We start from the raw sequence: 15,342 nt of genomic DNA on the forward strand, positions 1-15,342 counted from the left end.
TCAAGCCCCCTAGAATAATTACTTCTTGACAGCTTCCCACTCACACCCTCAGTCTAAGCTGTGTTGGTTTCTCTTCTCTGCCCCTGGTCCTCAGACGCTGAAGGATGCCAGCGACAATGCACGCAAGGACTTCCACCGCGAGGCCGAGCTGCTGACCAACCTCCAGCACGAGCACATTGTCAAGTTCTATGGCGTCTGCGTGGAGGGCGACCCACTCATAATGGTCTTCGAGTACATGAAGCACGGGGACCTCAACAAATTCCTCAGGTATGGGAGGCGCTGGGAGCCAGGGGGGAGGTAGGCTCCATACGAGCTGGGGGTGAGGACAGGAAGTTCCCAGGAATGACCAAGGGGCCCCTGGACCTTTCTGAACCACCTATCCTGGTGACAACACCAATGCCTGCCACAGAAAAAGAGCCAAGTCCACTGCCCTGCTTCTTTTCCTGAACCATCAAACTCTACTAACGTGACACTAATGGTTCCACTCCTTCCCGCCTGCATTTATTGAGTGTTGGCTTATTAAATGGTACATGACATGTACAGCTGAGGTGGGCCTTAGGATCTGTAGGAGTTTGCCTGGTGGATAAGGGAAGAGTGTTGTTCTGATAAAGGAAACAGCAAGAGCTCAGGCTCCCAGGTGTCCCAGGAGAAGGGCTGGTGAGAGTGATGAGTCTTGGAGACACCCAACAACGCAAAAAAACAGGGCAAAGGGAGGTTTAGACAAGGAGGTAAGAGGAGTCATGGCTGGAAAGATGGACATTTGGACTCTGTTCTGAGGACAGAAAGCAGAACCAGGAGGTCAGTAGGTCAGAGGATTGAGTGAAAAGAACACCATCAAAAGAGTGAAACATCTAGAAGGAAGGACAGGTCTAAGGAAGACTCAGGATTGGGACTCAAGTCAAGTCCCTGAAGTCAGGAAAAGATGGCCAGCTTCATCTGGGGGTTGTGTGGTCAGGGAGAAACTGAAAGGTGGCAAAATGAGGAAAGGGGAAGCATGGTGGATAAAAGGGAGTTGTTGGGTTGTTAAATAGGGTTGTCACTTGGATTTCCAGCACTGGCCAAACTGGGTCTTGTTTCAATGGCAGGTTCTCAGGCAGATCCCTTCCTTGGGGCAATGGGTGCAGGGGCCTGGGAGGGGCTGCAAGATATAATGAGTGAGAGATACCTCACAAAGTGAAAGGCATCACAGAGTAGTGTCTCTTGAGGGGACACTAATGATCCAGGCAGGATGCTGTGCTGGAGTTGAATCTCAGCTCTGGCATGTATTAGCTGAATGACCTCGGGCAAGTCTCTTAGCTGTTCTGATGACACTACTGAGCCAGCAGGGTAAGCATGAGGCTGAATTAGAATGAATAGAAAGCTCATGGCACAGAAGCCGGTAGGATGTTTTCAACAAGCAGAAGCTTGAATCCTGCTACTAGTGATTTCTACTCATACACCAACTACCTCAGTGAGGGAAACTGAAGGGAGCTGGGTTTATTGAGGGAGATAGAGGATGGTTGTGGTCACTCTACTGGAACCCATAGTGAGCTTTCTTATCCTGTATCTACCAGGGGAGAGAATAAGTGTGGTGATCCTGATACTCCTTGGTGAAGGAGATCAAGTGATGCTTTTATTTACATTAAGCAGATGTGCAAATGGAAGCCACACATTTAAGATCTTACACAATGGGAAAAGTAAGAAGTCTCAGTGGTGAGGGCTGGAAGACACAGTTCTCCTTCCTGTTCTGCATCTGCTGCTTGGGGCCTGTGGGTGGGTCCCCAACCCACTTTGCCTCAATCACCTCAACCCTCAGGTGGGTCTGAGTTAGATCCTCTCAAAGACACATCTGGCTCTAACATGCTGTTTTCTTTAAAATGCAGTTGTTAGCTATGATTCCTTGGTAGATAGTTTAACTTAAGAGAAATAAGGAACATGTTCCTTACTGGCCTCAGTTTTCTCACCTGCAAAAGGGGTATAATAACATCCATCTCATGGACTGGTGTTAGGACTATTGTGATGGCTAATGCTGTGCGTTAGAAAAGGCTAATGTATTGTTAGTCGCTCAGTCATGTCTGACCCTTTGCAACTCCATGGACTATTGCCCACCAGGCTCCTCTGTCCATGTAATTCTCCAGGCAAGAATACTGGAGTGGATAGCCATATCCTTCTCCAGGGGCTCTTCCAGACCCATGGATCAAACCCAGATTTCCTGCATTACAGGCAAGTTCTTTACTGTCTGAGCCATCAGGGAAACCCATTGTGATGGCAGGTAATCAATAGATGTTGCATCCATAGCCCTTCTTCTCTGGCACATTTTCCTCTTCATTTTGGTTGAAGGATCCATAATCCGGGGAAAGTTACACCTTTTGCATTACTGCAGCACTTAGACTACTCTGTCTTCCTCCAGTTTCCGCAGGCACTAGAGAGAGATTTCCAATAAAATCAGTACCAGTAGCTTCATGCAGCCACTGGAAAGTTCAGGAAATGTATAATTTAAGGAATAAGTCAATTGCTGACAGAAAGTGAAATGGGGAGAGGGTACTACTGTGTTTAGAAATGGCATCCCATGGCTTGTACAGTCTGGATCATTTTGACCGTCTCTAGCCTCATGAATACACGTACACAGGTGGTAGGAGAGAGGATAGTGGGAGCTTATACACAGTTTGACTCATCTAATGTGAAAGGAAGAAAAGAAGCTGCATTTAGTTGAGACCTAGCTGCTTATAGGAGAACTAATTTCCTTCTATTCCCATGTTCTAGACTATGTCCCTATTGTAAAATGGTGCTTTCCCCAAACTGTAGAATAATAGATTCAAATGTACTCACCTGGACTCAAGTAAATGCCTCTGTGAGCTCAGACTGTGCACGTGTGTGTGTGTGCACACATGTGTGTGCTTGTGTGTGTGCATGTTGATTCCTTCACTCTCAGCTCCATCCCTAGTTCTCCGTGCCTTCCAGAAGGAGCAGGCACCTGATTCTCCCTTGGCAGCTTGTACAGGGCAGGGAGTTGTTGAAAACCTCCTCTACTCAATTTCAGAACCTGCTGAATTCTGAGAGCAAAAGGTTTTCTATGCCAAGAATCAGGTTCTCAGGTGCAAGGATGTGCTGTGAACTACAGTCTGTCCTCTCCTCCTGGGAGGGAACCATGTCCGTACGCTGCCATGCACTGTGTCCTCAAGTATCATTGGAACTTCTCTGTGAAGACAGATGTCTACAGTTATCCTGCCACCCCTTTTATTCATCCCAAAGCCATTAAGGACCAACAGGAACAGGCCTTATGTTAGGTTGGCTGGGAGATGAGGAGTCAAGCATAGTCCTTACTTTCAGGGAGATTACAATTTTTCCTCTTAGAAGTCTCTTGAATTACCTTCAATGAAGGGAATATAGAAAAGGGCCCTTTTTTCAAGTGATAACAGCTGTTTATTGGGAGTTCCCTGGTTGTCCAGTGGTTAGGACAAGGAAATTTCATTGCTGGCAGCCAGGTTTAACACCTGATCAGGGAACGAATATCCCTCAAGCCTCGTGGCAAGGCCAAACAAAACAGCTATTTATTGAGTCTTTCTAAGCATTCTAAATGTTTTAAATGTATCAACTTAATAAGCTATTATTACCATTATCCCTGGGGCTTCCTATGTGGTGCTGGCAGTAAAGAGTCCACATGCCAATGCAGGAGACCTAAGAGATGCATGTTCAACCCCTGGGTGGAGAGGATCCCCTGGAGGAGGGCATGGAAGCCCACTCCAGTACTCTTGTCTGGAGAATCCCATGGACAGAAGAGCTTGGCGGGCTACAGTCCATGGGGTTGCAAAGAACCAGACATGACTGACGTGACTTAGCACAGCACAAAGCACACCAACATCCACAGTATACAGTTGAAAAAACAGTCACATGACTAGTGAATGACAGAGATGAGATTCAAACCCAGAGCCCCTGGCTGCAAACCCCATTGTCTCAACCACATCAACACTTCCTCTTGAAGGAGCCATTAAAAACCAGAAGGGAAGCAGTGTTTTGTAATGTTCTAGAGTCACAATGGGTTTGGGTGGACTCTGGGAGTTGGTGATGGATAGGGAGGCCTGGCGTGCTGCAGTTTATGGAGCTACGAAGAGTCGGACACGACTGAGCGACTGAACTGAGCTGAACTGAAGAGCCACAAGAGTGTGGCTGAGTGCTTCTGCCACCCACACTGGGAGACAACAGGCCAAGGCAGGGAGGGAAGCCTTCCTGGTCAGAATCCTGACCCTGCTACCTGCTCCCCAAGCCCAGAGGGGCTCTCCCGTCTTGAGGCATGTTCTTCTGAAAGAGGTGAAATATGTTGCTATTTCCAAGAGCTGCAGGGTACCCTGTGGAGTGAAGCAGAGAGGGGTTGTTACCTTTGCTTGCACTCCTCTTAAGAACTTATTTAAAAGCCTTGCCTGCCCTCTTTTTACACCAGGACTTTCTACTCAAGATACCCAGAACTGAGCAGGAGAAATGTCTGGTTAACAATGCAGGAGCCTGCCCCACCACCCAGGGGAGGGGGTACAGGGCAGGGGACCCTGGAGAGCCCCTGCTTTCCAGTGCTGTGGAGCAGACTGCTGCAGGATGGGGGTTTTGCACACACAGAGGTGGCCTTTTGCACTGGCCTCTACCTTTTTCTCTTTCCTAAAGTCTCTGCCACAGAAAGATTCTTAGAGGAGTCTGGATTTCTGGGGCTGAAATAATGCTGTGTCCCGTCTTCTATCACGTGTTCGTGTGTATTCATGAGGTTGTGTGCAGGTGTGCCAAACTGCTTCAGTCGTTTCCAACTCTCTGCTATCCTATGGACCATAGCCCACCAGGTTCCTCTCTCCATGGGATTCTCCAGGCAAGAATACTGGAGGGGGTTGCCATGCCCTCCTCCAGGGGATCTTCCCTACCCAGGGATTGAACCGCGTCTTAGGTCTCCTGCATTGGCAGGTGGATTACTTACCACCAGCACCACTTAGGAAGCCCCATTCATGAGGTTATAGAGGGTCAAAATGATCCAGACTGTACAAGCCATGTGATGCCATTTCTAAACACAGCAGTACCCATTCCCCCTTCTACTTTCTCTCAGCAACTGACTTGTTCCTTAAATTCTACAGTTCCTGAAACTTCCAGTGGCTCCATGAATCTCCCAGTACTATAGAAACTGGAGGACAGAGCAGTCCAGGTGCTGCCATAATGCAGAAGGTATAACTCCCAGGAGTACAGATCCATCAACCAGAGTAAAGAGGAAAATGTGTCAGAGAAGAAAGCTTGTGGCGACAACATCTACTCCAGTATTCTTGCCTGGAGAATCCCATGGACAGAGGAGCCTGGAGGGCTATGGCCCATAGGGTAGCAGAGAGTTGGAAGCTACTGAAGCAACCTGGCATGCCTGCAGGCAACCTCAATACACAGGCACACATGATAGGAGAGGGTCAGTCAGTTCAGTAGCTCGGTCATGTCTGACTCTCTGCGACCCCATGGGCTGCATCACGCCAGGCTTCCCTGTCCATCACCAACTCTCAGAGCCTAGTCAAATTCATGTCCATCACATCGATGAGAGGGTGCACAGCCTTATTTCAGCCACAGATTACCTGTCATCACAGTAGTTCACTCTTTGAACTGAATCTGGGACGATTTCACCCTGGCTTACATTTTCTGGGTGTTTTTCATAATTTATGTGCATCTCTAGATCCCTTTCCTGGCATTTCCTATGATGAGTGAAAATACTGTCACTTTCCTCTGCCCCCTTAGTGCTAGGAAGGATTAGGTTTGAGTAACCTTTAGTGAGGGGACGGGGCCAGTTTTGAGAGTCTTGTCACAGGCCAACCACAAAAAGAAATGCACAGGGGATAATGAATGTTTTCATATCACCATCCATTTCTTTTTTTAAGGAAAACTTTATTTCAGAGCATTTCTCTCTGGCTTTAAAGTGAAAATCCACAAGGCGCCGTACAAGCAGTGTCTAAAGCCTCTTCTGTTAGTGTAATCGTATTAGGAAGGTATAGTCAGTATCCCCACTTCACAGAATGAGGAAGCAGGCCCAGAGATGTCTGCACCCACTGAGGTCAAAACTAGCATGTTAGAAGGAGATCAAATTCATTTCTGATAACCTAGAACCTTGCCCACTGCACTGTAAGACTTCTTACTCCAGTAAGAGAGTCTGAGCAGAAGGAAGCCAAGGCTTTTTCTGTATTCTCCTCAGTGTGACCATTGGCAGTCAGGGCTGGAGTTTGAATGGAGGTGAAATACATGTGTTAGAATTTGCCTTGTACAAAAACAGGAAAGGTTATATCCAGATGTTTTCAGATAAAAGGAACCTAAGTGACAGCCCCAGTGGCTCAGTCAGTAAAGAATCCACCTGCAATGGAGGAGATCCAAGTTTGATCCCTGGATCAGGAAGATCTCTTGGAGAAGCAAATGGATACCCACTCCAGTATTCTTGCCTATGAAATCCCATGGACAGAGGAGCCTGGCAGGATATGGTCCATGGTGTCATGAGAGTTAGACACAACTTAGCAACTACAGCCAAATCAAATGATAACCCAACATAAAAGACCTTTGGATTTTTGACTAATGAGAAAATTACAGATTGGGCATCATTGACTCAATGACATGTGTTTGAGCAAACTTCAGGAGATAGTGAAGGACAGGGAAGCCTGGTGTGCTGCAATCCATGGGGTCACAAAGAATCAGACACAACTGAACAACTGAAGAACAACAACAAACTGGACTCGCTAAAAGACTTTCCCGGGCCACAGGGCTGGACACAGCCAGAACTGGGAAATTCCCCACCTCCTTGTCCAGTGCTTATTCTCTGAAAATGCAAGAACAAAATGTCTGGTGACTGTGTGTTTTGGGAGCCACTGTGGCTGGAGCCGTGTTGGGAGGGGCTGTGGGCGTGGCCGGTAGGAGGAGGGGCAAAACAAGTTGGATGTTGTTGGATAATTCTGGCTCTTATTTTCAAATACTGATATAGCTCTGGAACACTGTGGATAGGGTCACTCACTTTAAAATTTATTTAGAATCTTCTATGTTTATTTGAAGTGCTTCCAGCTGTCCTGAAGGATCTTCTCCCTTGTTTGCCTTTGGGAGGGAGAAGCCCTTAGACTGTCCTGGCAGGTCCAGCAGCAAGAGTAGCCTTTCCTCCTGGCCCTGCAGCACCCCGTCAGTCCATCAGGGCAGTGACTCCAGTCTTAGCTCACCAGGCAGAATTCCAAGTTGGGGAATGCGGGGTGGAGGTAAGGGGTTAACAGTGGCATCCTAAGACTGAGACCCTCCCTTCCCTGAAGCACATGCCACTGTTCAGATGCCTTAAGCTGCCACACAGCTGGGAGAAAACTAGATAAGACAGAATATAAAGAAGATATACAACAGCACCATACTTCACCACTCCCCACACATAGTATGGGGGATAAAAGTTGCCCCAGTGAGAGACTAAATGTATTGTGATTCAAAAAGCTGCCCTCTGTGGTGGCCCGTGCAGATGGAGCTAGAGATCAGGGATGGGGCTGAGCTGAAGGAGATGGCATTTTTCACTGGGAATGAATGCCTGGCATGAGGATGCTCAGTTATTTTGCCAAGCTGGGCTTGAAGATGACAAGGGTAGCTTAAAAGCATGTTGGGCCATGGAACGGGTGAAGTGGGGGAGATTAGAGCTGCACTCTGGAGGGACCAGCCTGGGTGAGGACCCTCTGCTGCAGGACGTGGCTGAGAGGGGAAGAGTTGGGGCCCCTGCTGGGGTGCAATGACTGCTGACTCCAGGAGAGTGAAACTCTCCTCCAGTGTTTTATTTTAATTTGCATATTTTTTTGTTCACTTGTTTTTGCTTCAGCCACCCACTGCTTTCTAGGGTTTTGGACTCTAGCCAGTGCCTGACCCCAGCGTAGTTCCAGAGCCCTAAAAGGTGAACCTGTCTGAATGTTGAGGGAGCACTGTTCAAGCCCATGGGGTCCTGGAAATGTTAGACTTTCTGGGAAATGAAGCCTGGGTACTCTGGTGGTTTTGGAGGTAAAACTAGGGGTGGATTGTCCTTGCCTCCTATTTTCGCTAAGGCAAGCAGTATCCTCCCACACCAGCACAGGACCCCTCAAGGCAAAGGGCCGAGGCTCCATGAGGCCTTTCGTGTCCTCCCCAGGGCGCATGGACCGGATGCAGTGCTGATGGCCGAGGGCAACCCCCCGACGGAGCTGACGCAATCGCAGATGCTGCACATCGCCCAGCAGATCGCTGCAGGCATGGTCTACCTGGCGTCACAGCACTTTGTGCACCGAGACCTGGCCACCCGGAACTGCCTGGTGGGCGAGAACCTCCTGGTGAAGATCGGGGACTTCGGCATGTCCCGGGACGTGTACAGCACTGACTACTACAGGGTGAGTGGCTGTACCCGTGAGGAGGCCCAGGGCCCTCCTTCCCTGGGCTTCCCTCCTTCCTTGTTGTGTTCATGTGCTTGGGCTGCCGCAACAGAATACTGCAGGCTCAGTGGCTTGCACGGCAGAAGATGATTTTCACACAGTGCTGGAGGCTGGAAGTCCAAGCTCAAGGTGACAGTAGGGTGGTTTTCTTTTAAGGCTTCTCTCCTTGGCTTACAGTCTGTGCCTTCTTGCCATGTACATCCTCACATGGAAGACATGGTTCCTTTGTGCACATACATCCCTGGGGTCTCTCTCTGTGTCTAAATTTCTTCTTATAAGAATGTCAGTCAGACTGGTTTAGAGCCCGCCCTAATGGCCTCATTTTTGCTTAATCACCTCTTCAAAGGCCCATCTCTGAATACAACTGTATTCTGGGATACTAGGGGCTAAGGCTTCTGCATGTAAGTCTGGGGAGGACATAATTCAGCCTGCCACACCATCCTGCCCTTTCCATGGTTCTCTAGATATTGTCAAGAGAAAGATTTCAACATAAGAGTTGTGCCAGGGGCAGCCCTGAGGACTTCAGGAGGCCACAAAGTTAAAGGATTTAGAGGTTTGGTTTTGGTTCCGTGAAATTATGCCTGGAGCCTTTTGTTTGAGGTTTGACTTTAGGTGAACTCATTCACATAAATGAAGGTGCACTGAGATGTTGGAAGTTGCCCCTGAGAACCATCTTGGTTGGTGGCCTCTTGGTAAGAGGTTCTGTCCTACCCAGTCTGTCTGGGTTCTACCCTTTAACATGCTAACAGCTAGCATTGTATTCAGTGATGCAAATCCACTGATTACCTGGAGTTGGCCCCCTTGGAGTATTAGATTTGTTAACTGAGATCTCAGAACTTGGGTATGAAAGAAGAGGGTCATTTCTGGAAACTGGGAAGTTGTGATATTGAAAGTGAAGATTTGGGGTCATGTTCTACCATCTCAAACCCCCACTTTTTTCTTGTTGTCATGCTTGATTTTTAAGGGCAGAGGGATGTAGGAAGAAAAACAAATAAGTGTTCTAGAAATATATCACCTAAAAAGATAAAACCTATAACTGAACTAACTTTTGTACTAGATTGGGCCTGGTGAAGAACATGCCTGTCCTTGCCTTTGCTCCTCCCATCATGACTTATCTTTGAGGAAGAACTTCCTCCTTTTGTCTCCTGTAGTCTTTCTTGCAGCCTCTCTCACCTCAATGTCTGCCTTTTAGCTGAGCTGACTTTGCTACAATTAGTCTAGGACAATGAACCCATTGCTTAGCTGCATATTCTTCTGTAGATTGTTTTGTGGGGTTTCTTCCTTTGTCATTTGGATACACATTGTGATAAGCACTTGTTCTAAGTCTAGTGATGACTAGTGTGGTCTGGAAAGCTAAAACACGGCAGGAGGTTACATGCCAATGGGTGTGTGTTCTCTGTTAGCTCTGCTTCCTTGGCAGGGAGTGGAGAGATGGGGGCATTTCCCTGTCCAAGGAGACAAACGAACACATGGGCTCTTCCTTAAAAACAATCTTTACTGATCTTGATGAGCATCCAGGGAAGAAACATGTGGCCCTGGCAATGGCTCTCCCTTTCACAGTACGTTAATAAAGGTTTCAGAGTGGTCTGGCACAAAATAAGTGCTCAGTAAATATTTTCAGCCTTATCATTATCCAAATCAGTAAAGCTATGCTTCATTCTCAAAGCTGTGACTGAATGAGGTGGAACTCAGTGACTTTTGCTACAATCTCTGGAAAAATAATTCTGAAGAAAAGGACTGAAAAACTTAACAATATGAAGATAGATTACCCAATTATAAAATAGGTGAAAGATTTAAGTTTCTTTTGGTGCCCCCAAAGAAAATATACAAATGGCCAATAAGTACATAAAATGATACTCAACATCATCAGTCATTAGGGAAATGTAAATCAAAACCACAGTGAGGTACCACTTCATATCCACTGGGCAAAACAGACAATAAGAAGTGTTAACAGGGACGTGGAGAAATTGGAACCCTCATAAATTGCTGGTGGGAATGTAAATTGGTACAGTTGCTTTAGAAATAGTTTGGCAGTTCCTCAAAATGTACAACAGAGTCATCATATAACTCAGAAATTCTACTCCTTGGTATATACCCAAGAGAATTAAAACCATATGTACACACACACACACACACACACACACACAGGTACACAAATGAAATAGCAGCATTATTCATAATAGCTCAAAAGTGGAAACAGTTTAAGGGTCCATCAAATAGTAAACAGATAAACAAAATGTGATCATCCGTATGATGGACTATTATTCATTAATCAAAAGGAATGATGTACTGATTCATGCTACAATATGAACCTTGAAAACATTATTATGGTTAAGTGAAGGAAACCAAGCACAAAAGGTCACATACTATATGATTCCACTTATACGGAATATCCAGAATAGGCAAATCCACAGAGCAGGAGGTAGATTAGTGGTTGCCAGAAGCTGGGGGACAATGGAGAATGAGAAGTGACTGGTTCTGGATATGGAGTTTCTTTTTGGAGTGATGAAAATGTTCTATAATTGTATAGTGTGTGTGTAAATATAATAAAAATCATTGAACATGTACTTTAAAAGGGTAAATATTATGGTATAAGAATTATATCTTGATTTAAAAAGCCTCAAAAATACTAGCAAAGTAGTGGCCATTATTATAGACATGAGAATTTAGCCTTGGTTATTTATGCATTTTAAAACACTGTCATTTGTCATCTACCATATATTCTTATTTTATTAAAAAGAAAATCCTCCACTTAGTGACATTTTCTTGAAATATTTCCTTGTGAATAGATTGGAGGAAATAATGATTCCCAGTTTCTTTATTTGTTAGATGTTCTTCACAAAACTATCCTAGTCATTAAGAAATGTGCTTCAGGTGCCACATTGATTTAATCCCCCTGCCATGGTCCCTATTCAGTTGCAGCTTCAAGGTTTATATGCTCACTTTGTTGTTTATTGTTCCCATTGAGGATGAGGAGGAAGAACCAGCCTCACCTTGACCTCTGTGACAGGTGGGCCTGGTGGGATTTGGTACAGAGTGGATGATGAGCATAAGAACTGGCCGATTTAGTAGTAGCTTAGAAAAAATAAGAAATTATGAATTTCATTTTGCTGTCTCTAAAATTTTCAAGTGGTAATATACTCTTTGGTTCCATGAAAGTATTTATTGTCATAGAACTCATTTGTAGAATATCTTTGCTTATTCAAATATCAAAAGCCTATCCATGAAGTTCATTCTCTTGAGTTTGTCCAATGGACAAGTAGCCGTTGCTGTTTCTGCATGTGAATCCAGCATGACTTTGTATGGCTTACCTCCCAGGACACTTTTGCTTTCACGTAAGTTACCCACCTGTTGGACCATCCATAAACTTAGTGTTAAGCCCATCCTCATCATGGTTTCTCTTCATCTTTTCTGCCATGGAAGCTGGGGAATCTATTCTCCTTACAGCTCATTTGTGGGCACATGCAATTATTTTGTTCTTAATTTCTTCAAAAGTCTTCACACTCCAAGGTGGGGAACTGCTGTGGCTGATGTGGGCTACCATCATCACCACGTTAATACCTTTCTGCACAGTAGTGGATGAGGACTTATGTCTTCACCAAGGGTGTCTTCCATGGAAAGATGCTGTTTGGGCATGGAGTCAACTGGATTTAAGGAGTTACATGTTCTTTATCTTTAAGCAAGAACCAATCCCACTGGCAGCCTGGGCGTTCTGCTCATGGTGGCTTGTGAGCTGCCTTGCGGGGTGGCCCCAGCTCTGTGTGATCTATGGCAGGAGGGGCGGGTGGCAGCTGTTCCTCCATCATGGGGGAGCTGGCAGCACCAGGAAACGGCTGCCTCAAAGCTTCCACCCTGTTGCAGCTGAGCTAATTATATCTTCCTAAAGAAGGAAGAAATCGGAACACTACATTTGCATTGAAACCAGCCTGATATGGCAGGTCCAAAATTACTCTAGCATTTATGTTCTCTGAATTGTTTTAATTAACAGCTCTGTGGTACCAGTCTTTCATTTCGTTTTTATTCCTTCCCTCCACTGGCAAAGCCTGACATTTAGGAAGCATCTGAACCAGATTTCTGTCACATTCTGACTGTCAGAGACCTAGGATCTCAGTCTACTTGATCATTACTATGCCTCAGTGGATCCACTGAGATTTTTAAATGTGTGTTTTGGTATTTTCCATGATTTGGTTTCAACATGCCTTTAAAATGAATGGTGACCACTGGTGAGTACAGAGCCCCAAAGATCTGAAATCCTCACTTTTAAGTCTTATACAACACTTTGAATTTTAGTTTTATAGTGGTGGGGGTAAGCAATTCTATCTTATAATTCATCTTTCACTTAAGAAAAAACAGGGAAACAGAATTAGAAAGCTCATTAATAATGGACATTTAAAGAAGCAAGTGAATCTAACTTGGTTAAAGGCCATGGTGAGAATCCTAAAGTGTTCAAATGATATTAACAAGCCTGGAAACCATCTGCAGGTGCTTAATACAGTTTATCAACAGCAGAGAGAAAGGGAGACACGTTTTGTGAAAATAAGCTGATATAACAACTAGCAAAAGGAACTGTTTTGAACTTTAGGTACTTTGTCCCTTACTCTGCTTACCCCGGAGGAAAAAGGATGATAAACTAGAAAATAAAGTCCTGAACCATAGAAGAGAGAAGGCTTCAGTTCAGTTCAGTTCAGTTCAGTTGCTCAGTCGTGTCCGACTCTTTGCGACCCCATGAATCGCAGCACGCCAGGCCTCCCTGTCCATCACCAACTCCTGGAGTTCATTCAAACTCACGTCCATCGAGTCGGTGATGCCAACCAGCCATCTCATCCTCTGTTGTCCCCTTCTCCTCCTGCCCCCAATCCCTCCCAGCATCAGAGCCTTTTCCAATGAGTCAACACTTCACATGAGGTGGCCAAAGTACTGGAGTTTCAGCTTCAGCATCATTCCTTCCAAAGAAGTCCCAGGGCTGATCTCCTTCAGAATGTACTGGTTGGATCTCCTTGCAGTCCAAGGGACTCTCAAGAGTCTTCTCCAACACCACAGTTCAAAAGCATCAGTTCTTTGGCGCTCAGCTTTCTTCACGGTCCAACTCTCACATCCATACATGACCACTGGAAAAATAATAGCCTTGACTAGATGGCCCTTTGTTGGCAAAGTAATGTCTCTGCTTTTCAATATGCTATCTAGGTTGGTCATAATTTTTCTTCCAAGGAGTAAACGTCTTTTAATTTCATGGCTGCAGTCACCATCTGCAGTGATTCTGGAGCCCAAAAAATAAAGTCTGACACTGTTTCCACCTTTTCCCCATCTATTTACCATGAAGTGATGGGAATAGATGCCATGATCTTGATTTTCTGAATGTTGAGCTTTATGCCAACTTTTTCACTCTCCTCTTTCACTTTCATCAAGAGGCTTTTCAGTTCCTCTTCACTTTCTGCCATAAGGGTGGTATCATCTGCATATCTGAGGTTATTGATATTTCTCCTGGCAATCTTGATTCCAGCTTGTGCTTCTTCCAGCCCAGAGTTTCTCATGATGTACTCTGCATAGAAGTTAAATAAGCAGGGTGACAATATACAGCCTTTTCCTATTTGGAACCAGTCTGTTGTCCCATGTCCAGTTCTAACTGTTGCTTCCTGACCTGTATATAGGTCTCTCAAGAGGCACATCAGGTGGTCTGGTATCCCCATCTCTTTCAGAATTTTCCACAGTTTATTGTGATCCACACAGTCAAAGGCTTTGGCATAGTCAATAAAGCAGAAATAGATATTTTTCTGGAACTCTATTGCTTTTTCCATGATCCAGCCGATGTTGGCAATTTGATCTCTGGTTCCTCTGCCTTTTCTAAAACCAGTTTGAACATCTGGAAGTTCATGGTTCACATATTGCTGAAGCCTGGGTTGGAGAATTTTGAGCATTACTTTACTAGCATGTGATAAGAGTGCAATTGTGTGGTAGTTTCAGCATTGTTTGGCATTGCCTTAGGTAATTTAAAAACTGGACAAGCACATGAGAAATAATCAAGGGTTAATTTTTATACCTTGGTCTTGAAAAAAAAGTATTTATTTTTTTAAGGAATATTTGCTTGTAACATGAGCATTTCTAAGTAGACAGGTAGGTAGATGATAAATAGATAGATGAATAGATAGATTGTTGACTAGATAGGTAGATCTTAACTCATTTCACAGATGTTTTTACTGTGCTTTGTAAAATGCTCAGGTCATCCCCGCTATGAGGAGCAACACTGTGTCTACCTGGTGATAACTGCTGATTCCTAAGCGATAACTTCAGTTCCACCACCTCCCTGACTTCCTCCAAGCAGAACAATGGCTGACAAATCTGTGATCCCTCAATACTTCTTAGAAATATTCATTACAGCATAGAGTATTTTGCATCATGGAAATCTGCTCGTGTCTTCTCATTGATGTGAGAGCGGAGAGAGGATAAATTTTATATATCTTTGTATCTGTGCAAACTGGCAGAGTGCACGGCACAGACTAGGTATACTGAATAGGACACATATAAGGAAAAGCCTTGATGAATGTGTCTTTTTAGCTCTATTGATGAAAACTGAAGATACTCAGACTTGCAGACAGGCCTGGTGCTGGGTCTAGGAGCACTGCCTTCAGGAAGTAAAGCTAGAGATACAGGGACATCTTTATCTCAATTTATTTTCAGTGGAAAGCCCAGAGCTGAAAGTTATTTACATTAACACTGTAGTGGACAAACTTCCTCTGATATATTTGCCTAGAACCCTTAAAACCAGACAGAACATTCATTTAAAAAGGCAACAAACACATCTTCCTGAAAGAAGAATGTTCTCTATGTCATTAACTCTCTTTTGCAGATACCATTTCCTTATTTTTCTCCTTAATAGATACTCACACGATGACTCTTAACTTTCACACAAACAATTATAGACCTTTCCGGTTAGGTTCTTTTGATTGAAGTGGCCCCAGAA

At 44.9% G+C, this 15,342-nt stretch overlaps 1 protein-coding gene across 2 annotated transcripts in view; it reads left to right on the forward strand.

Moving 5' to 3' along the window:
• NTRK2 (neurotrophic receptor tyrosine kinase 2) overlaps nucleotides 1-15,342 on the forward strand; it is a 396,903-nt gene that overhangs the window by 314,048 nt on the left and 67,513 nt on the right. For both annotated transcript variants that reach the window (XM_040244728.1, XM_040244738.1), the window contains 2 exons: nucleotides 95-267; nucleotides 8,108-8,342. In XM_040244728.1, the coding sequence (XP_040100662.1) occupies nucleotides 95-267; nucleotides 8,108-8,342 (408 nt within the window). The remainder of the gene's footprint in view (nucleotides 1-94; nucleotides 268-8,107; nucleotides 8,343-15,342) is intronic.

Source organism: Oryx dammah, unplaced genomic scaffold, assembly GCF_014754425.2.
Source record: "Oryx dammah isolate SB20612 unplaced genomic scaffold, SCBI_Odam_1.1 HiC_scaffold_1, whole genome shotgun sequence".
NCBI lineage: Eukaryota > Metazoa > Chordata > Mammalia > Artiodactyla > Bovidae > Oryx > Oryx dammah.